Source organism: Elgaria multicarinata, chromosome 18, assembly GCF_023053635.1.
Source record: "Elgaria multicarinata webbii isolate HBS135686 ecotype San Diego chromosome 18, rElgMul1.1.pri, whole genome shotgun sequence".
Classification (NCBI taxonomy): Eukaryota; Metazoa; Chordata; class Lepidosauria; order Squamata; family Anguidae; genus Elgaria; species Elgaria multicarinata.
In genome coordinates this window covers 20,265,921-20,288,708 of record NC_086188.1, presented here as the reverse complement: position 1 = coordinate 20,288,708, position 22,788 = coordinate 20,265,921, and the positions used below count along the sequence as shown (strand labels likewise).

General features: G+C 55.4%; 1 protein-coding gene across 5 annotated transcripts in view; it reads right to left on the bottom strand.

Annotated features, from left to right (window-relative positions):
* Positions 1 to 22,788, bottom strand: part of SMTN (smoothelin) — a 97,304-nt gene that overhangs the window by 34,972 nt on the left and 39,544 nt on the right. For 4 of the 5 annotated variants that reach the window (XM_063144260.1, XM_063144264.1, XM_063144263.1 and 1 more), the window contains exons 7-12: positions 19,853 to 19,946; positions 18,673 to 19,013; positions 18,205 to 18,259; positions 13,832 to 13,927; positions 11,321 to 11,947; positions 9,461 to 9,561 (exon numbers count right to left, since the gene is read on the bottom strand). In XM_063144260.1, coding sequence (XP_063000330.1) covers positions 9,461 to 9,561; positions 11,321 to 11,947; positions 13,832 to 13,927; positions 18,205 to 18,259; positions 18,673 to 19,013; positions 19,853 to 19,946 — 1,314 coding nt within the window. The remainder of the gene's footprint in view (positions 1 to 9,460; positions 9,562 to 11,320; positions 11,948 to 13,831; positions 13,928 to 18,204; positions 18,260 to 18,672; positions 19,014 to 19,852; positions 19,947 to 22,788) is intronic. The other variant, XM_063144262.1, reaches the window with a different exon arrangement.

The following is a 22,788-nucleotide window of genomic DNA, read 5'->3' as shown; positions in this document are numbered from 1 at the left end:
CGCGCACAAAGCTAGAGAAACACGGTTTGCTGGGAAGGAAAGTAGCCATGTTCTTAGGGCACCGTACTCGCCCCACGTGGCGTTACCAAGGATGCAAGAGCGGGCCTCTGCCTATTCCGCAAGCAGGCAGAACAAGCAGGGAATTTTATACCAAGTGCAAAGTTCGACATCTTATGGAGTCCCAATTTCATACAAGTTTCTGGTCCTTATGGCTGCAACAACAGACGCAAAAGAAAAAAAGGTGCGGACTGTGCCTGGCAAACTCCTTAAAGCTCAGGGGTTTCAGGAGAATTTCCAGCGGCCCCCTCTACCCCCACCCGGCCAATATGCAATAAGTGATGCAAAATAGCCAATGGGTACAAATTTACTTAATTTGCCTAAATGATACAGGCCTTTTTAAAACTTCTACAGACATTTGGTTTGTTTGACTTTGTTTTGCCTGCTGCTGCTGCTGCTGCCTCTCCTCCAACTCCTCTCTCTCTCTCTCTCTCTCGAAATTTAAACAATGAGCTCCTCAAGGCAGCCATCTCTTCCTTTTCGTTATGCCACGGTCTAAAGCATCAGGTACATTGATGATGCAATAACAACACTAATAATAGTCGCAGTATTCAGCTTTTTTTAGAGCAGAATTTGTTTTCGTTTGGTGAAAAGTTCTGACTTGCTTAAAGTGCAGAATTCATACGGCAGGACGGACTTCAGGTGGACCAGGTGGAGGTGAAGCAGGGACCTCGATTTCCTTTTCTACGCCCTTCTCACAACAGAGGGGTGGGGAACAGGTGTGCCGCTAACCGAATAGGGCCGTTTCCGCTGCAGAGGAGGAAAGGGTCGTGTCCGTCCTCGGTCCTGGGGAAGGACCAGCTGAGGCCCCCGTCCACTCGCAAGCCCCTAACCCTTCCCTACCGACGCTTGGTGCTCCCTGGCGCTGGGGGACTCACAATGCTGCCACTCCGAGACAGGTGGACCTCCGAGGGCCTCCGGGTGCTGGAGAAGGTGGGCGGATGGGCGACCGGCTCTCCAGACTCCTCGGTGCCTGAGAAGTGGGCGCACGGATCCCCAGACTCCACCAAGAGCGTGCTGGGGTCCTTCTCCTCGCCCAGGTGGAGGCAGAGCCGTTCTACGTCGCGCCGGAGCCGTTCCTGCTCGGCCCGCAGGGCGGCGCTCTCCTCCTGCAGCTCGCCGAGGGCGGCCGCCAATGGGCGCACGAGCTGCAGGGCCTCCTCCACGCGCTGCTCCAGGCTCCGGCGGCACGCCTGCAGCTCCTGACGGACATCCTGCAAAGCCCGGTGCAGGGGCTCCTCCAGAGCCAACTCCTGCGTGCGGACCGCACCGGGGACAGGCGCTCCGGGCATGGCGCCGAGGGGGGCAACGGAGGCAGAGGAAGAGGCTGCTACTGCTGCAACCCACGCGCTCCGGGCAGCCAAAATGCCCCAAGGCAGGAAGAGGTGCACGTCCCGAAGGCAGCTGCGCCTCCTTCTCTGCTGCCACGCAGGATCAAAGCCCTCTTTTATTGCAGTGGCAGGACCCGCACCCCCAACCGCAAGCGGAGGAGGGCTGGGTGGGGTCTCTCTGTGGCTCTCTCCAGCTATTCTTGCCAGAGGGGACGCGAGCGGGATAGGCGGGCGCCCGGGCGGCTTCCCAGTGACAGACAAAGACAGAGTGATGGAGCTGGGCCAGGTGGTCAAGCTGGCTGGCAGGAGGGCCGGGTGGGAGAATCACCCCCCCTCCTTCCAGGGAGAGGCAGGGTTGCCTTGGACAGGGGAAGGGTGCCCCCTGGGGGTGACACAGTCTCGTCCACTTAGAAGGGGCTTCACGCTGGCAGTCTAGGCTGCTGAACGCGAATGAGAAGGACACCAAAACACACACACACACACACTGTGATCCACTGAGCCCCCCAAGACACGTACAGCAGCCCCATAAATGTCCAATTTTTACTGCCTGTTCAGGACAGTAAAACACACGCAGGGGGCTCATCAAACCCCTGGCAGGACACTGTACACATCTGCTGGGCCACACTCAGCTTGGATGCAAATCACAAGCAGCGGAGGCCTGTTCCTCAGCCGTTGCTAGCTCCACTGGGCCTCGGCCAGCTGGACTCAAATTGGGTGCAGGGAGAGACAGGGGGTCTCTGTCTCATCTCCCTAAGGTATTGTTCCCAAGAGTGTCTCTCTCCCACCCCCTCTCTCAACACACACATTTGCAATGCCTGCTTTTTGTGCAAAATTCAGGATCCAACTCATAGAAAAGTGGAGTTGGAAGGGGCCTCTAAGGCCATCTAGTCCAACCCCCTGCTGAACACAGGAATCCACCTTAAAGCATCCCCTGACAGATGACTGCCCAGCTGCCTCTTGAAGGCCTCCCCACATACATCTAAGGGCGCCGTTCATGCACACACACACACTGATGTGCAAAGAGCAGTGAACAGCGTTTTGAGAAAAAGCCGTGGAGGGCCAGAAGGCATGATGTTTGGGGCAGGACGGGCTAGGGAGACAGGTACAAGGGCAAGAAGATGGGGAGGCCTCCTGGTGGAAAATTGCAACGGGGGAAAGCTCAGCGATGCAACAAAAAGGTGTCGCGTATTATTAGGCCCAGTGCGTTTCAAGTGAAGACTCTGTCAAGTGGCCCAAGTTCTCTTCACTCAAAAGCGAATTTGGCCTAATCAACACATTGCTTGTGCATCTTAGGGACTTTCTGTCCGCTATAGGGACAGGTACCAAGATTTAGGAGGGAAAAGAACCCTGCAGTATGTCAAACTTGCAAAATTAGAAGGCCTCCATCATGCTTCTGAGATTACACCAGACACTGCTGCCTGGGTGTGTCGAAGTTCCTGGTTACTGCCATAAGAACTAGAAACTTGCCTTTTTTTAAAAAATGAAACTAGAAGTATCTCAACATGCCAAACTCTTCACCCAGGTACCAAATCCCAGATCCAAGCAACAAAAATGAGGAGTCCCAGGACACCGCTGAGTTCATAGGCCTGGGAGTAGCACAGCTTCTCAAAAACTAGACAGGGCAAAAGGAGAACACCTCACCCTGATGACATATGCAGCAAATGTTTACTTTATACCAACAACAGATCGTAGAATCATAGAATAGTAGAGGTGGGAGGCCATTGAGTCCAACCCCCTGCTCACTCTCTAGGGCAACTTCTCCTAACCTGGTATCTTCCAGATGTAGAATCATAGAATAGCAGAGCTGGAAGGGGCCTCTAAGGCCATCGAGTCCAACCCCCTGCTCCATGCAGGAATCCACCCTAAAGCATCCCTGACAGGTGGTTGTCTGGCTGCCTCTTGAAGGCCTCTAGGGTGGAAGAGCCCACCACCTCCCCAGGGAATTTGTTCCATTGTCATACTGCTCTAACAGTCAGGAAGTTTTTCCTGATGTCCAGACAGAATCGGGTTTCCTGTAACTTGAGCCATTCCTTGTCCTGCACTATGGGATGATGAAGAAGAGATCCTGGCCCTCTTCTGTGTGACAACCTTTTAAGTCTTTGAAGAGTGCTATCATGTCTCCCCTCAATCTTCTCTTCTCCAGGCTAAACATGCCCAGTTCTTTCAGTCTCTCTTCATAGGGCTTTGTTTCCAGACCCCTGATCATCCTGGTTGCCCTCCTCTGAACACGCTCCAGCTTGTCTGCGTCCTTCTTGAATTGTGGAGCCCAGAACCGGACGCAATACTCAAGATGAGGCCTAACAGTGCCGAAGAGAGGGGAACCACTACCTCACGCGATTTGGAAGCTATACTTCTGTGAACGCAGCCCAAAGTAGCATTTGCCTGTTTTGCAGCCACATGCAGGGATCAACCCGTGTCTCAACTCTATTACTACAGAAAGCACAACCGAATTCTTTCCCGTGGGGAACAAAAGATTCCACACCTGGAAAACTAGCAGGTGAGGAGTAGATTACAGCCCTTATCCATGACATGCTAGTTTTCTGCGCACAAGGAGGGCTTCCCCACCCCCACCCCCACGAAGGAGTATTTAACAACACCATCCCCTACCCACAGCCTCAAATGATACAGTCCTGGCAAAGGTCAGCCACAAGCCCAAGTGCCCCAAGGCTGCTGCGAGCGCTGGACCACCTACCCCAGATCTTTTTCAGCCCTCGGACACAGTGGCAAGTTGATGGGAGGGGTGGGGGTGGATGCAGACATGACAGACTCCCCCTAAACGCTGCGGCTCAGGTGTCCCAGCTTGGAATCCAGAGATTTTGCTCCAAGCCTTAAAGGGGATGGGGGGTGGGAGAGGCTCACTCCGCTCACCTGAGCCACTGTTCGCAGGTCGAGCTCCCGCAGAGAAGACAGCCGGCCCCTGGGCAGCTTCCTGAATAATGCACGGCTGAGAGACAGATCAGGTTCCCTGGCCTGGCTGGGCATCCCTCCTTTCTCGCCCCGCTGGGCCTCCTCGCCCGGAGCGCCCTGGGCCCACCAGCCACCTCCGCTCCTCACCTGACAAGCCAGTGCTTCGCCTCCCCACAGCCACTCCAAACCCCCATCCTGGCACCTGGGGTCCTGGGCCCCCCCTCACCTGCAAGAGGCGCTGGGGCTGCCCCGAGGCCTGATCCGCGAGGCTGGGTGCTGTACCGCTGGGCAGCGCGGCTCCTCCTGCAGCCCACCCGGCTTTCTGAGCCACCGGCTAATACCTTAACGAGAGCCGACAGGCCGTCACCGCCGCGGCAGGGACACACCGGACGAGGCATTAGCCTAATTAGCCAGGGCAGAGGAGCGTTCCTGCCTCTTCGGCACCACAAAGAGCGCTGCATCCAGAGCACAGCTCCAGGAGCCCGAGAGGGGAATGTGGGAAGAGGCAAGGCCAGCGGTGCTCCTGCCCAGTTCCCAAGAACACCTGCAGGGTTATCTTCCATTGCAGAGAGGGCCGGAAACTTGCATTTTGGAGAACAATAATTTAAACAAAAGCTGAGATCCCCAGGGAACTCAGTTCTACGCCAGACTTTGTCTGCATTGCCTTGGTGGTTCAGTGCACATGAGCAGAAAAAAAAGGGAGAAACAGGTTCTCAGGATGTTTAGAATACTTTATTTCAAAGCCTGACGCGTTTCGGCCTGTGTTCTTTCGAAGGCCTTCCGCAGGGGGTTGGTAAGAGATGTCTGCAGAAATACTCCTAGCCAGGTGATCATCTCCTTTGATAATCGATGGTGATCACCTGGCTAGGAGTATTTCTGCAGACATCTCTTACCAACCCCCTGCGGAAGGCCTTCGAAAGAACACAGGCCGAAACGCGTCAGGCTTTGAAATAAAGTATTCTAAGCATCCTGAGAACCTGTCTCTCCCCGTTTTTCTGTCCTGACCTGGATGCTCGCCTCCTTTTGGTTTCCAGTGCACATGAGTACCACAGGCCCACGTCTGGCTCACTGGGACTCCACGCCAGCCACCACCGAGACACCTGGCCATTCCAGCCCATCTGCAGCCGCCCTAACATGAGCCCAGCACAGGCCGCGCCACGGACTCCTAATGGAAACTGCGGAGGAGACGCTCTGCCTCAGCCATCTCAGGACCACCTTGAGCTGTCAGTGCCCCGGCTGGGCCACGGGGATAGAACAAGGAATCACGAATCCTTTCGGGGCCACGGAGAGAAAAAGAGCCTCAGCGTCCAAAACCCCTGCATTCCTTAAAGCAGCCTTCTTTCCGACCTGGTGCCCTCCAGGTGTACTGGGAGAACAAGTCCCATCACCAACAGCCAAGGGACCTGCTGGCTGGGGATGGTGGGAGCTGTAGTTCCAAGGGCACCAAATGGGAGAAGGATGCCTTAAATAGGATGCAAAAGCAACAGGCATTGCCCTAAATGGCTGGGCCCCGGGGGGCCCATCCCCCACGTCTTGGCTTAGAACTAGCAGATGACGACTGCTAGATCGCAAGCTGAATAGGAGCCAACAGTGCGATGTGGCTGCAAGAAAGGCAAATGCTATTTTGGGCTGCATTCATAGAAGTATAGCTTCCAAATCACGTGAGGTACTGGTTCCCCTCTATTCGGCCCTGGTTAAGCCTCATCTAGAGTATTGCGTCCAGTTCTGGGCTCCACAATTCAAGAAGGACGCAGACAAGCTGGAGCGTGTTCAGAAGAGGGCAACCAGGATGATCAGAGGTCTAGAAACAAAGCCCTATGAAGAGAGACTGAAAGAACTGGGCATGTTTAGCCTGGAGAAGAGAAGATTGAGGGGAGACAGGATAGCACTCTTCAAATACTTAAAAGGTTGTCCCACAGAGGAGGGCCAGGATCTCTTCTCGATCCTCCCAGAGTGCAGGACACGGAATAATGGGCTCAAGTTAAACGAAGCCAGATTCCGGCTGGACATCAGGAAAAACTTCCTGACTGTTAGAGCAGTACGACAATGGAATCAGTTACCTAGGGAGGTTGTGGGCTCTCCCACACTAGAGGCCTTCAAGAGGCAGCTGGACAACCATCTGTCAGGGATGATTTATTTATTTATTTATTTAATTTCTGTCCCGCCCAATAGCCAGAGCTCTCTGGGCAGTTCACTTTAGGGTGGATTCCTGCACTGAGCAGGGGGTTGGACTCGATGGCCTTGTAGGCCCTTTCCAACTCTGCTATTTTATGATTCTATGTCAGGGGCTTATGCTGGAGCCTTTTTATTCTTTCTCATTAACCGCGCTGAGAATATGATTGAAGGCCGGCAGACAGTCCCTGTCATAAAGAAAGCAAGCCCAATGCGCACGGCTCTCTCCCAGCACTGGGGCCTGTGCGGGAGACGAACCCAGCTGTACCCATAAAGCTCTCCCTACAGGGTCGTCTGTTCTCCTGCAGCCTGAGACTCCCAATTCTGCAACCTGCAAAAGTTCTGCGTGTGCGTGTTTTTCTTTTGCATAACTGGCTCCAATTTCGCTAGCCATGACAGGAAGGGCAAAGACCTAAGCTGAACCCACCCACCCCACAACCACTGGAAAGAGCTGCGCTGCACTCCCAACCACGTAGCCTCCTATTCAGACGCCCTTCAGCCGGTGTTGCCCACACGCTTTGCAGCGTATCTTGGCCAGGCGCTTCCTTTTTTGAAAGGAAGCGCCGAGATGCCCACAAAATGATTCCCGTATCACACCCCACGTTTTGCTTTTGCAGAGCCTGCAAGCCCGGCTCCCTTCTCCTTAAGCCCCAGAGAAACAGATCCGAACCGCTTCTTCTCTCCTGCCTGGAAGAAACAGCCTCCTGCAAACAAGAGCTGAGCACTGAAATCGGGGCATTTCTATCCCCAGATTGGTGCCGGGGGGGGGGGGAGCTATCCGTGCCCCACAGGGACGGTAGGATGGGGCTGGCTTTCCAGTCTTTTCCCAAGAATCCCTGACTGCAAGGAATAACCAAGCACTCGAAAACCGGCTGCTTTCCTGCTGGGTGTTTTTCCTACCAAACCAAACGCTCTTGGCTTTGTTGGGAGAAATTTCCTCTGAGCCGCAGGGGGCAAAACTGGAAACACGCAACTGCCGATTGCCTCACAATCTGCGTGGGACGCCGGGACAGCGGGGAGGCTGATCGCCAGGAGGGAAGATCAGGGAGGAACGGGCACGCTCGCATTTTGCATTTTTTTCAACAGCTCCAGACATCCAATTGGGCCTCCCTTTCAGGCCAGAAGTCACAGACGATTTAAATTTACGGCGTATAAAAGCCAATGTTTGGTCACCCCGTAACGGCAGGCTAGGGATGGTAGAAGCTGTAGTCCCACGTATCTGGAGGTCACCGGTGTGGGGAAGGCAGCTCCAACGTGACCGAGAAAGAGCGCCCACGATGGAGACACGTGATGCTGACTGACGCCTGAAGTAGGCTGCTTCACCCTGCTGCAGGGCAGAGCCAGCTGCTTACGCAAACAGGAGCAAGCTTGCTCCTCTCTGGCAGCACCCGCCTCCGTGGGGGCACACACACACCCCGGTTCTGCTTCTCCCATTCAAGTGGGCGGCTGCCTTTCAATCTTACAGGGACAAGCAAACCCACTGCACCGGAGAGAGTGTTGCAATAAGGGTAAATCTTGCATCCACCCTGAACCGGCTCACCATCTTGCAAGGGGCATGCCGGGGGTCCCTGTCCGTGGGGGACCTCTGCGGAATCTCTCACAAGTGCTTCCCACTCCACGCACCCTGGTGTTGGGCATTTTGCTACTCCTTGCCATAGCTCATGCCCAATTTCTTAACCGTTGGTCACGCCAGGAGAACGCAAAGAACAGAAAGCTGGGAATCTATCTAGGGCAACCTAGAGCGCCTCTCCCTAGATCTGCTTGCCTGAGACCTGAGACCTGTTGGAGGAGCCCTTCTCTGTGCCCCACCAATGTGAGACATACACTACAGTGGGACGTGGGAGAGGGCCTTCTCTGTGGTGGCACCCTGGCTGTGGAATGCCCTCCCCTTGGAGGCCCGACTGGTGCCGGCACAGGCTTCATTTCGGCACCAGGTTAAGACATGGCTCTTTATCAAAGCCTTTGAAGGCTAAATCCACCAAGCCTGCACACTGGCTTGTTTTAATTGGATTTTACGGTTTTAAAAATTCATTGTTTTAGAATTGTATATTTATTCTTCTATTTTATATGTATGATTTTCACCTGTACGCCACCCTGAGATCCTCGTGATATACTGCGGGATATACATGTTTTAATAAATAAAATAAATAAACTTTCCCCAACTCGGCCCTATCCAACTGGGTTGGGACTTCAATTCCCATCAGCCAAAGCCAGCATGGCCAATGGTCGGGGATGCTGGGGGTGGTAGTGCAAAACATCTGGAGGGCACAAAGTTGGGGCAGGGCAACCTAGGGGTTTTTTTTAAAAAAAGGCAACAGAGGGTGCGGATTTGTTCAGACACTGATCATGGATGAACATGACACCAACATGGAGCGTCTTCGGGGCTTCACAGAGCTCTTTGCTGCCTCGGTGCCGTGTGCTGATGTCCTGCTTGCTCTCTTGGTCATGGCTCAAATCCCTGTAATGGCTGCACCTTTGGGGAGGGGGCCGTGGCGCTCAGTGGGAGAAGCCCCTGCTTTGCCTGCAGAAGGTCCCACCTTCGGCCCCCGGCACACACACCCCCCATAAGGCTAGAAAATCTCCTGGCTGAAACCCTGGAAGACCGCGGCTGCCAGTCAGTGTCGACACTCCTGAGCTCAGCGGAGCAGTCTTCTGACTTGGCAGGAAGCGGCTTCCTCTGTTGTAATTAAGGACCCTACTAAACTCTCTGGGATGGAGAATTTGGGGGAGGCGGGAGGCTGTTTTGTTCTTTTACTGCTTCCCACCCGCCTACAGCTCAGGTCTCTCTCCACACTGCCCTCCCCCCCTTTTCCCCTGCATTTTGCGCTCCAGCGTGGTTTCGTGCGACTCCATTTCTCTCGGCCCCCCAAGCAGGGCCCGTCTCCCCCCAGCCGGCTTCGCGGAGAGCCACGCTGATGTCAGGGTTCCCGTGTCTGCAAGGACGGGGACGTTGCGAGGCGGGAGGGGAGGAGAAAGAGGAGGAAAAGGGTCACCTGGTTAAGGCCGCTGCTTCCGCCATGGCCGGTGCTGCCGCCGCCGCCGGCGCTGCTGGTGGTGATTCGGATGGGGCTGCTCCTCAATCCCAGGGTGAGCTCTGCGGGGTGTGGAGAAGGCACGGGGTGAGATCCAGCAAACCACCGAGAGGGGCTTTGGGATTAACCAACACTGTAGGCAAGTCTTCAAGTTACTAGTCCACACAAAAAAAATAATAAAAAAAATACGCCCAGCTTCCCTGGGCTGAAAAGCACAGATCCCCTCTGAAACGTTTCCCAATTTGGTCGGCAGGAGGAAAATTATGAACCAGAGACCCAACCAGGCGAGCGGATATTTGCAAGCATAGGATTAACGTATTGTTTCCCACCTCAAGCCCTTGGGATTGGGAGGGCTAGGGATCAGAGGCTTAAAAACAGCTCGAGCTTCTCCAATTCGGCCACCACAACCGACCCATTCAGCTCCCTCCTCCCAGGACCCCTTGGCGACTGTATTTCGTACATCCACATCAGCTCCGGAACAGAACAAACACTGAGATGAGTCCCCTAAAAATAAAATAAAAGCACTGCCCCAATGCCAGTTCCTGCTGCTGAAGCAGAATTCTCCCCCCGCCACCCGCTCTAGCCTGGTCCGGGGATGGGGAAGGGGGGGGTGGCCGCTACCGTGGGGGTGACGGCACTCCCAGCTCCAAAATAGCCGGCTGCTGAGAACCACCTGGCCCCTTAGAGAGTTGAAACCGCTCCCAGAGAGCCGGGCTTGAAACAGGGGAACTTTCCACTCGACCACGAAGGAGATAAATCCCAGCCCATCCGGGCATGGACAGATGTTTATGCGGCCAGAAGCAGGGAAGTTTCCCAAGTCCGGGACCACACACAGGGCCCGCTCCGCCGCCCAGCCCCGGTCGCAGCCCACAGTTCAACCCGCCACCCCACTCCACGTCTCCGTCACACTGGCGACGCTGAAATTTCTGTTACCCGGAGAAACAACCACCCAGCCCATCAGCCTGCCTCTCTAGCCTCGCAAACCCTTTGGGAAGAGGGAGCGGATGGCTTCCTCGATGACAGAGGTGTCCGAGGGGCAGCCCCGGGTGAGGGGATCATACGCCCCCCTGGGCCACTGGAGCCGATTTACTAGGGCAACTCTGGAAAGGGAGGGCTGGCACGAGCGGGCACTCACCGCTCCGCAACGGCAGCACAGCTCAGCCTCCGAAGCAGAGGTGTGCGATTCCCACCCCCATTCGTGGTGCTTTGCTAACCCTCAGCCTCTTCACTCCCTCCCGAAACCCTCGCGGGGCTCTCGCCTGACCGGGCACCCTCCGACCGCCCCCAATCGGCTTTGAATGCTGCTCTCGGTTACATCTGGGTTGGTAGCCCCACAGCTCAAGGCTCTGCACATCGACAGGAGAATCGGAGCCTGACCGGGTAGCAGCTCCGCAGAGGAGAAGCGACAGGAGAAGGGTGGCTCCTGCACAAGAGCCTCCATCCGCAAAAAGGCAGGTACCCCTGCAGGGCAGAAGGCGCCCGACCAGCACTTTCCTTTCTGACCCCGTCTCACAAAGCCCTTCTAACTGGCCCTGAACGATTCCTACAGGGATCTCCTCCACCAGATTCTCTCTGAAATAAAACTTAGGAGGAATCGGGTGGAAATTCTGCCCACGGGGCGTCTCTCCCACAAAAGGGCCAACGAGAGAGTAATTCCTGCGCGCCTCCTTCCCTTCTCTTGCAGCTAGAAGCCAGAACGGACTCCCGGGTCCTGCATGGACGGCAAACGCACGTGGGCAAGAGGGGCCAGGCGTGCGCACCCCACCCCCCACGTCACCCCGAGAATCCCAGGAGCGCATGCAAGGCGGCAGGGCCACTCACCTGCCCGCTGGTTCCCTGGCGCACCCACGATGTGGCTACGGACGGGCTGGCTCCGTCCATCCTTGATTTCGATGGTGAAGAGGGTCTTCATGGCGTCGTCGGGGTCGGAGCCAAGGCTGCGGTCCTGGGGCGGCACGGGGCGGCTCGGCTGGGCACGGGGCACCTCTGAGCCCACAGCCAAGCTCCCCTTGGTGTTTTCAACCGGCTGCTGGGCAGGTGTCAGCTTGCTGGCCTGCCATTGGCCGCCCTGGCTCCTCCCCCTGGGACCGCCCGCCTCTTTAGGGCCGGCTGGACCGTGAGCCGGGGGCCGCGCCGCTCCAGCCTTTGCCGGAGAGGGCTTGGCCGCCTGCTCCGTGCCGGTACCGCCGTCCCCTGCCCGGTGCCCGGTGCCATCCTGGAACGCACGACCGACGGCGCCACCCCGGGACCCCACGGGTAAGTCCGCCACACGCTGGGGTTGCAGGAGAGGCTGACGCTGCTGCTGCAGGACGCGGGGGCCTCTGCCGGCACTCTCCCCCTTTTGGGGAGCAGGCGAGGACCCTGCTTGGCCGGGGGGCTCCGAGCTGAACTTGCGAGCCCGCTCCCACACGGAGCCGGACCTCTGGAAGGGCTGCTCCCGCCGAGGATCTGCAAGAGGGATGGGGGGGGGGGGGAGATGTGTTCGTTGGCATGGAAACGGGGGCAGTTTATATCACACGGCTGGGAATCCATCCAAGGCTCTGGAGGGAAGGGAATATGCACGAGTCCTTCCCCCCACACACACACACACTCACTCCTCCCGTACTCACGACCCAGCAAATCCACACACACCCCATGAACCCTCTACCAAAACAGCCGGCTCCTTCGCCCCACCAGGGTGGGCGGCTCTGCTCAGCCCCTGCTGCGGAAGGAACGAGGCCAACCTGGAAGGACAGGCGGTAACACCTACCTCTCCCCACCCCATACGTTCAGTCAGGCTACTGGCCAGGTCAGCCACAGTTGTTTTGAAATCCATGGCTGCCTGCCAGTGTTGACAATACTGGGCTGAATGGTCCACGGGTCTGATGGTAGAAGCCAAATCCCTTGTTCCTATGACTGTAACTGGAGTTGGGGCAGGGTCTGGGTGGGTGGGTGGGTGTGAGTGGAGGTTGCCCAGAGCATGCTAGAGAGCGGGCATCAGTTGCCCCAACAGATGCTACATGAGGGATGGGCAACTCGAATGCCTGTTGCTGGGCAACATGGGCGGGAGGGTGCTGCTGTTGCGCTCCTGTCCTGCTGGTGGGTTTCCCGTGGGCAACTGGTGGGCCAGGGTGTGGCGCCCTTCAGAAGACACTTTAAACCACGGCTTTAACCACGGTGGTTAAGCCAGAAAGCCGGGCCGTGTTCAGAAGACACCATGGCTTTAGGGCAAAAAGCCTTATTCACTGTGGTTAAAGCCATGGTTTAAGGTGTCTTGTATGAACAGAAGGCGGGACGAGGCTGAGATCCAGCAGGGCTCTTCTTATGTTCTTATTTCGTGGCCCTCCAAATGTTTTGGCTTACAACTTCCATCAGCCCTAGCTAGCATGGTCAATGATGAAGGATGATGGGAGTTGAATGCAAAAACATCTGGAGGGCACAAGTTGCCCACCCTTGTCCTATATCAGCTTCCTCCAACCTGCTGTCTTCCAGATGTGCTGGACGACAACAGGTTGGAGAACGTTGGAGATGCAGCTGGACGGCCCTCGGTCAGGGATGCTTGAAGGTGGATTCCTGCATGGAGCAGGGGAGATGGACTCGATGGCTTTAGAGGCCCCTTCCAACTCTACTCTTCTGTGATTCTATGTTGGACTACAACTCCCACAATCCCACAGCCAGTTATGTGGAAACAGCAGTTCAACACATCTGGAGGGCAACACGTTGGAGGAAGCTGTCCAACATCGTGAAGATTTGTGAAGTTCTGTCTCCTGCAGCAGGGCTAGGCTGGTGTGGGAGAAGAACATAAGAATCTGCCTTATACTGGGACTGTTCAGACAACGCGCTAAGCCACGGTTAGCCTGCTAACCCTTTCGCAGCAAATGCTTAGTGAGCGTGTTTAAACCCCACCAGGGATAGGAATGGTTAAGATGGCGCACGAAGTCATGGTTCACACGACACGCTGAGCCATAATGTTTAGCTCAAAAATGCTTAACTACCATGGCTTAGCGTGTCGTCTGACAAGGTGAATGAATCAGGCCCTTGGTCCATCTAGCCCAGTATTGTCAACACAGACTGGCAGCAACGACTCTCCAGGGTTTCAGGAGAGATTCCTTCCCTCGCCCTACTTGGAGAAGCCGGGGATTGAACCAGGAACGTTCTGCATGCCGAGCGTGCGCTCTAGCACACTGAGCTATGGCCCCTCCCACATTAATTAGTTCCAAAAATCCATTTCATATATAGCTGTCAAATAGAGGACATATTGGATATTCAATAATTATCTAACTGGTAGCAAAGCAATGGGAGATTGGGCAGGGCAAAGACGCCCAAGAGGCGACCGCCGGGCCAGAGAGTTACCTGCGTGGGACTTCGGTGGCGGTGCGGGTTGCGCAGCTGCGCAGCTGTGAGCCTCCGAGCAGGCCGGACTCTTGGGGACGGCTTCTGAGGGGGCTGCTAGTCGAGGGGTCAAGAACGGAGAAGGAAAAAGTCAACAGAAATATGAAAAAGTGCCATCTTAAACCAAAACCAAACCTGAAAACAAAGTAAGTTTGAGAAAACGAATACAAACAATATATCAAATTTAGGTATAACTATGCTTCTTACAATAAAATCATATTGGTAGAAAATATTTTTAATCTTAAAGCAAATACATACATTTAAAATTTAAACAAAATAGTCCACATACATCAAACATTAAAAAAAAAATCCCCAAACGCGTTTCAAGCATACAGGTCTTCGTCAGTGGGAAAAGGATATGTGGATTTTTTAAAAAAATATATACAAATATTAAAAGAACAACTTTTTATGCCCTAGATATAGGGAGTTCCTATCGGACCTGAGCATACTTACACCTAAATTTGATATATTGTTTGTATCAGTTTTCTCAAACTTACTTTGTTTTCAGGAAGAAAAAAGTCAAGACATGAAAGGCAAGGAGGTTCTCAGGGCTGCCCCAAGCGCACTCACTCACTCCAGTCTGGCCACGCTTCTCTTCTAATGATCGCCACCCCGCCCCGCCCCACCCACCCAGAACCCCCTTTCGTTCGTCTGCCCTGCCTTGGGTGCGTTTAGAGCAGCCTGTCCCAAGGCCGGCAAGGCCCTTTAGAGGGTTCCAGAAGCACTTTGGACACATGATCAGTAACTCGTACAACGGCCCTGTCAGGCGGGACGGCAAATAGAAGATGGAGGGGGAAAGGAAAAGGGAAGAGGGGGCAGTTCACTGAAGCCCCCACGCAAGGTCACGGCGGAAGTAAGGTTCAAAGGGAGCAGAGGGGGGTGGTCCAAAATGGAGTCTCTTTGCTACTTTTTGCAGCACAAGCATGGTGGGGGCAGCACGGGGGGTGGGAGGGGCACACAGGCCCCTGGGGAACCTGGAGGGACAGAAGTGGAGTGGGGGGAGGAACAGTAAAACCAAACAGTAAAACCATAATCATAAATGCAGATAAAACAGCTTTTAAAAAGCTTAAAAAGCCACCAGCCTCCCCTGGAATGTCCAGGTGTGGGCACAGAAGACCCTCTGCTGCCCCTACCCCAATTCACCCCAGCTAAACTGGGAACATGGGTGTGGGGTGGGGGAGGAGTGATCCCTCCTCCCAGGACTGTCGGCAGACAGGACTCAGGAGCCCGGATCCGACCCTTGCCCAACTCCCAGCTGCGGAGACTGAAACACTGGGCATGTTTATCCTGGAGAAGAGAAGACTGAGGGGAGACATGGGAGCACTCTTCAAAGACTTAAAAGGTTGTCACACAGAGGAGGGCCAGGATCTCTTCTCGATCCTCCCAGAGTGCAGGACACGGAATAACGGGCTCAAGTTAAAGGAAGCCAGATTCCAGCTGGACATCAGGAAAAACTTCCTGATTGTTAGAGCAGTACGACAATGGAACCAGTTCCCTAGGGAGTTTGTGGTCTCTCCCACACTAGAGGCCTTCAAGAGGCAGCTGGACAACCATCTGTCAGGGATGCTTTAGGGTGGATTCTTGCATTGAGCAGGGGGTTGGACTCGATGGCCTTGTAGGCCCCTTCCAACTCTGCTATTCTATGATTCTAAGTTAAGTTGCCGAGGAGGAATTCTGCACTGCGAATCCTCCCAGGTCTCAAGAACAGCCGCAACCACTGCTCCGCAATCCCTCCGGCTGAACTTTGGGGCCCCAGGGTGGGAGGGAAAACGATAGGAGGCGGCCCTTTCGTTTCCGCAGCCGCCCCGTTACAAATCCCCAAGTTTCCCTCCCTTCGGGAAAACAGGAGGTCAGCCAGGAACGTGATCAGGGATTTGGAGGATCAAGGGAGCAGCACGGACAGGGCACGGCTGCGGGAGGGGGCCCAGGAGGCGCCCTAATCGGCCGGGATGGGTGGGGGGTGGACAGCGATAAAGAGAGAGAGAGAGATAGAGGGAGAGAGAGAGAAAGAGAGAGGGAGGGAGAGGAAGCCGGCATAAAGCGGAGAAGAGAAGGAGAGGGGCCCCAACCAAGGACGGAGCGAGGAGCCGTTCCTGACCTTATTGGGCAAAAGAATGTAAAAGGCCCAACTTTGCAGAACAGAGATTCCCTTTCATGGCCCTTTTCACTCCAAGGCTGCGCTGTCTCCCTTCGGAGGGCGGAGAGGGGAGGGCGAATGGAGCAAGAGGCCGAGCCCTAGCCGAGTGGGGCGGGGGGGACGGACAGCCACCCCCGGGGGTCCCTTTAGGACAGGATTCGGCCCCACCACTCCCCCTTACGGAGCCCCTCCCGGCCACTGCAGCCCCCAGCCCCTCTCTCCCTCGGAAGGCCCGTCCTCACGGGACCCCCGCTGCAGAGGCCTGGCGCAGGACGAAACAGCCTCACCGTTTTTACATCGCAGCCGGGGTCGGAATGGGCCGAGGGCGTCATGAGGCCGTCGAGGGGAGAGGGCTGAGGAGTCCCTGCCGGGGGCCAGGGGGCCGTGCTCAGCCCCACAGCCTACACAAGGCGTTCATGCAACCAGCATGGAGTTGCTGGCGTAGCAACACACACCCTACGGAGGCTAGCCCTCAGCGCTGTGTGTGATTGTGAAAGCAGCTCCATCCCAGTCGTATGCATGGCTCGGCCATCTGGCCTTGAGGATGCTGCATGTGTGCACACACACACAATTTTCACACTTCTGGAAGCGGGGGGGGGGGGCGAGGATGTGATATTTGCTGGAGGATTTGGCTTCCTAGAAATCTCTACTTCTGTTTTGGGGGGGAATCCACTTTTTTGCCCCTGCAAGTTGCAGAGCTGTGGTTGGCAACGTCCAGGAGATGGCTGCTGAACCTTGGAAGCCAGAGGGAGGGAGGGATGAAGAAGATTTCCAGTGGAAGGTGGGGGGAGCAGAAAAACCAGGCTAAATTATGCAAAGCAGTAAAAGCAGCACACGTTATGCACAATTTGCACAATGCATACAGGTCTCGGAATTTAGCTTTCTTTGGCGCAGGATTTTAATTTCTTTAGCGTGGAGGACGCACAGCCTTGCATGGACGGTCACCCTTTGCCAAAAAGGTACTTTGCAGCCGTCGTAAACGTCCTGCGTGGCACCATCGAGCGCGGGTGGGCGCCTGCTCAACTGCAGGACACGGAATAACGGGCTCAAGTTAAAGGAAGCCAGATTCCAGCTGGACATCAGGAAAAACTTCCTGACTGTTAGAGCAGTACGACAAAGGAATCAGTTACCTAAGGAGGTTGTGGGCTCTCCCACACTAGAGGCCTCCAAGAGGCAGCTGGACAATCATCTATCAGATATGCTTTAGGGGGGATTCCTGCATTGATCAGGGGATTGGACTCAATGGCCTTATAGGCCCCTTCCAACTCTGCTATTCTATGATTCTATGAAGAGCCTCTGCTTTGCATGGGGAAAGTTCCATCTCCGGCACCTCCAGGTAGGGCTAAAAAAAGGACTCCTGACTGAAACTCTGGATAGCAACTAGTCAAAGACTTGTTGCATGCAAAAGACCCACTACGTCTGCAAAAGCATCCCCCAATGCAAACAAAAATACTTCTTGTTTTGAAAGAAGACGCAAACCAAGGAGCCTCCTACCTGCTGAGGCTCCAAAAAACCCGATGAAGTCAGATTGACACAAAGCCAAGAAGTGCGGTGGGCTACAGCCCATCTGCAAGCGCCTCTGGCCCAGTCCTTACAGCCAGAAGGACCCCCAAGTTATCCACTCTTCCGGGCCCCCAGGTCCTGGTGCTCAGGTTGCAGAAGAGGACAGGAAGAGGGCTTGCCCCAAGCAGAGATGTTGATCGCCGCAGTACGAAGGAGCACCTGTGGGCATGCGCAGAGTGCTTTTCTCCTCATCACAACCAGCAGCCGTGCGCTGGTGGAAGAACTCCCAAGCCTGAGGCTATGCTTTGCAACCAGGGCACTCATCGATTTAGCAATGCCCAAAGGAAGAGAGCAGGGAAAGGGGCGGGGGGGGGGACGCAGAGAGGAAAGCAGGGTCCCTCCCTCTCAATAGGGGCACTCAGGGCTCCATCCACCTTCCCTCCCTCCCTTCCTCCCCCACCACACAAATTGGCTGTGAGACAACGTCACTTGCACTTAGGTTTTGCAAAACGGGGGGGGGGGGGGGAGTTTGCCTTGAATTGCAGAATGCAACCGTGCCAATGCATCCCTTCTCCATGGGCCCTGGTGCCTCTCATCTAACCCACCACGTTCCCAAAACAGCAGCTAAAATGCTGGTCGTGGTCCTCCTTCCTCCACCACTGCTGCACCCATCCGGCTTAGCCAGTGTCCTTACCGTCTTCCTCTTTGTCCGCTGCGCTCGCTTCCTTCTCTGGGGCTTGAGGCACCTCCTGGGGGTGGAGAGAAAGTGTGATGGGAGCAGATTCCAGTGCCTCACTGTAAGGGCCCGGCCCTTCATTTTTCACATGAAGCAGAGTTTTTGCTGCTACCTTTTTGTACCTGAGTGAACTCTCTGCTACTCTCCAGGCACACCTACGCTCAGATCCCGGATTACCCCACCATTTTTTATGGGGCGGCTCTCCCTTCCGGACCGGGGAAGGAGCGGGGGGAGCCAAAGGAGCATCAAGAGGAACAAGGAAATCGGCCTTTGGGAGAACTGAATTCTCACTGCATTCCAGCCTGCCCCAAACAGGTGACCTCCAAATGAGCTGCACTACTGGCTGGGGACACTGGCAGCAGTTTGGGGACGGCTGTCCCTTCCTTTCCCTGGCTCCAGGGCAGGGAGAACGGGTGGTCCCAGTACCTCTCCCCTCTCGCTCTCCTCGCTGGGTAGCCTCAGGCGGGGCTCCTCTCCCGAGCGGGCACCTCCTCCAGCGGCGGAGGCATCCGGCTGTCCTTGCATGGCCTCGTCGGGGGCCACTCCTTCAGGAAGCTTCAACTCCTCACTGCCCTCCAGAGCCGCTGTGTCGCGCTCCTCCTCAGCAGGGGGCTCAGATTCTGCGCCGGAATCACTGTCATGGGAGCTGGCTTTGGAGGGCCCAGCACTTGACTCTGGATCTGGCTCGCTCTCCGGGAACGAGGACGACTCCGAAGGGGCCTGGCAAGGGACCCGGTCCAGGAGCAAAAACGTCCCCGAGGAAGAGTCTGCTGGGAAAAGACGGAGAAGCAGCTCAGGGCTAGCAGACTAGCTCAGCCGTGAAGAGACGACCGTGTACCAGTGCGGGCTGGCGGCTCCGATGTCAGCGGGGCAGTGAATCCACTCCAGGTTTTGGTCTCAACCAGAGTGAACTCTAAAAGAGCTCGCCAAGGTGCCTTGGATAGCTCCTAGAGAGTTCGAACTAAAACCCGGAGCGGATTCCCTGTCCCGCTGACATCGGAGCAGCCAGGCTCCTCTGTGCAAACGGCTAAAGACAGGCGTCCCCCAAACTATCGCCCTCCAGATGCTCTGGCCTTCAACTCCCATCAGCCCCTGCCAGCTCAGCCAATAGCCAGGAATTCTGGGAGTTGTAATCCAAAACATCTGGAGGGAAGGATGCTCTTAAGAAATCTGTTTTGGATCCAACGCTGACGTCTGTAAAATGGGGATAACAGCCTCCCTCACAGGGCTGTTGTGAGGATGGCTGAGATAATGGTTGCACTGTGAGCAAACACAAAATGTGCTACTTACACATGGAGTAGCATTAATGTGACCTTCAGGGTCCTTCTCCTTGAAAAGGAGCCCAATCCTCCGCGCTCTCACTCTTGCTCGCGTCCCACCCACCCACGAAAGCTCGCTTCTGCTGCCTCCCAGCAGGCCCTCATTCTTCTGACGCAGGCCTCCCTTACACACCCACAGGCAGAAACACGCTTCCTCCCATCTTGCACTCCTGTTGTGTCTCCGCACTCCCTGCCCCTTTGCCCCGCCCCTCAGCTGCCACTTCCCGTCCAGGCGCCGCTGCGAAAAGCAGCCACGCGTGCGGTGAGCAGCGTTGCTGCGGACTCACCTGGCAAGTCCGCCGTCTTCGCTTCTCCCTGCTGTTGGCTTCGCAGCTCCCGGATCTGGGCCCGGATCAGCTCCCGCTCTGCTACCTCCTGCACCTGAGGAAAGGTGGGAAGTGAAGGCCCGAAGTCAGCCAGGAAGGATTTAGGCGAGCAGGGAGAACGTTCCGAGCGGGCCTCTCCTACAGAAACACCTGACGGGTCGCGATCACTCAGTGCTGTTCCTCTGACACGCCGCCACTCCTTCGGTGTAACACCAGTGCGGTTAAAAAGCGGTTTTAAAAGGCTGGCCTGAAGGCTGTGCGCATGTGCGCACCATGTGGCGGTACTGGCCCTGCACGTGCGATTCTAAGCCTAGGGTCAAGGGGTGCTCGACCAGCGTGGATTCAGCAACCCAGATTGTATTTTACTTTTTAAGCGAGAGCCTTTCCACACCAGCTAGGCTGCATCCCAAAGTACCACACGCCGTTCCGTTCGGTAGAGTGTAGCATCTCAGAGACACAAAGGGTCCACTCAAGGCAGCCAGCTGAGGGCAGCATTGCACACACGGACGTCCACACGCAGACACGCTCACTCTTTTCCCCTTGTCAAATCATTATTATTATTATTATATTCATTTATATCTCGCCTTTTGCCCAATGCTGGGCCTCAAGGTAGCAATCCATTCAGCTCCATTTCTCCTACCGCCTAAAACAAAGTGTCAGTGACTAGGGAGACAACGCACACACACACACCCCTTGAACAATGAGATAGACATGCATCTATGTGCAAGGTGGGAGTGGTTGCTAGGCAACGAGATGCAGCCCCGGAAAAAATGCATCCAGGTTGACTCTGGGTTGCTAGGCAACCATGGGCACTGGTCCCTTTCTGCCAAATCCTCGCTGCTCTTAGACATACAGAAATTTTGGGGTGGCGAAAGGCTAGGGGAGATTTGCGGGTGGTGGTGGGGAGCTTTGTATGGGAAAGCCAGCAGGAGAGACCGTCCGCACCACTAATTGAGGCCTAAATCTCACTGGGCCTGTTCAGACAATACGCTAAGCGGTGGTTAGACCACTAACCCTTTTGCAGCAAATGGTTAGTGAGCATGTTTAAACCGTCACTGGGACCACCAGTCTGTGTCCAGACTGTACAGCAAATCTCGTATGACCTAATGCTCCTCCATACTGTGCCCCTCTCCCCCAAAAAAGTTCTCCCTTCATGCAGAAAACTAGTATGTCAAGGAGGGTTCTAACATGCTTGCTTTCTAGAAGCAGGGACTGCGGGGATTTGGCGTTGTAGTCTTCTTGGTGAGCTGCGCTGTATCAGCCACCCACCTACCCTGTTGGAAAGCCTGGCCTCTGCCCCCCAAGGCTCTACCCAATCCTCCTCTTATCACGCACCTCACGCGTTTGCGTCCGCTCAGGTGCCATGACACAGGCACATGGGTGTGAGCAGATGAAGTACCAAAGGGGAGAACACCAGCCAGGGACCAGGGGGGTTAAAAATAGCCCCATGCCTGCCTCCCTTCCTCCCTCCCTCCCTCCTGGCTTGTGAGAAAGCCAGTTAGGAGAAAGGGCAGAAATGCCCTGAAAGTTCCACCATTGGAATTCCCCGCAACTTCCCCCCCCCACACACACACACATTTTCATGAAGCATCTGCCATGGTGGGGGTCAATTACTTAAATCGGGGGCATAGTGTGTGTGTGTGTGTGTGTGTGTGTGTGTGTGTGCAGGGTTAACTCTTTAACCCCCACCCCAAATGCCTGCATGGTGACCTAATGTTTTCTCCTCCACAGTTAAAAATTCCATCAAGATCAGCCTGCGGTTTGTGTAAGGAATGAGCCTGGAGGCAAAAGGTCCAGGTTCCAAACCGCCACGGCCCCGATCCAAATCATCCCCCCACCCCCACCCCTCTCTCACCCGCCACAGCTACTTTTCAAAAAAGACAAAGATGTGGCGAGTTCTAATCGCAGGACGGCCCTGTCATGTCCAGCTTGGCCTTCGGCGGACACTCAGTGTAAAAAGCAGCTCTCGTTAAACAAAATAAAACCATTTCGGTGGCCCCCAATTCATCCTGAACTGAAGTTCAAAGGAAATTTCGGGCTTCTCCTACACGGGAAAGCCCCGAGGAATTCTTTCTGGGGGGATGCTGCCATCTAGTGGAAGATCTGAGAAGCGCCTCAGCTCCACGAGCCCACGTCCACCACGCCAGTTGGCTTTCCGCGTCCCCCAATCTTGAGTTGAATGCCAAACAGAACCGCAGAAAAGGTCCTGAGCCAGCAGGAGGCAGAGCATGTGCAGAGCCCCCTGGCTTCGCCACAAGCAATGCCAGCAACACCATTTCCGCAGGATTCCACAGTAATCCTCCGATGTCCTAACGGGGACGATGGGAACTCTTGCTCTCAGCTGGTCGTATCACCCAGACCACGGGTGGGCCACACGAGGCCCACAAACCGCAGCTGGCTCTCCCACAGCCATTTTGTGCAGCCTCCCTCCCAAATTTGCTGCTGCAGCAGCGAAAAGAAAGTGGCGATTCTGCAAGAAACACGGCACACAGGGAGCACGCGCCTTGTTTGGAAGTGGAATCACAGTCACAGAAGCCTCCCGGGAGCGTGGCTCTGCACTCCCTTTCAAAATCTTCACTTCCTTGGAACACAGGAAGCTGCCTTCTACTGAGTTCCGCCTACTGATCCATCTAGCCCAGTACTGCAGACACTGACTGGCAGCAACGTTTACCCAGGGTTTCAGGCAGGTATTTTTCCAGCCCAACCTGGAGATGCCAGGGATCGAACAGTGGTAGAGCCCCTGCATGCAAAACGGGCTCTACCACTGAAGGAAGGCAAGGAACCTCTTGTGCAAGCACTGAGTCATTACTGACTCTTCGAGGGACGCCGGCTTTCGCTGATGTTTTCTTGGCAGGCCTTATAGGGGGGTAGTTTGCCGTTGCCTTCCCCAGCCATTA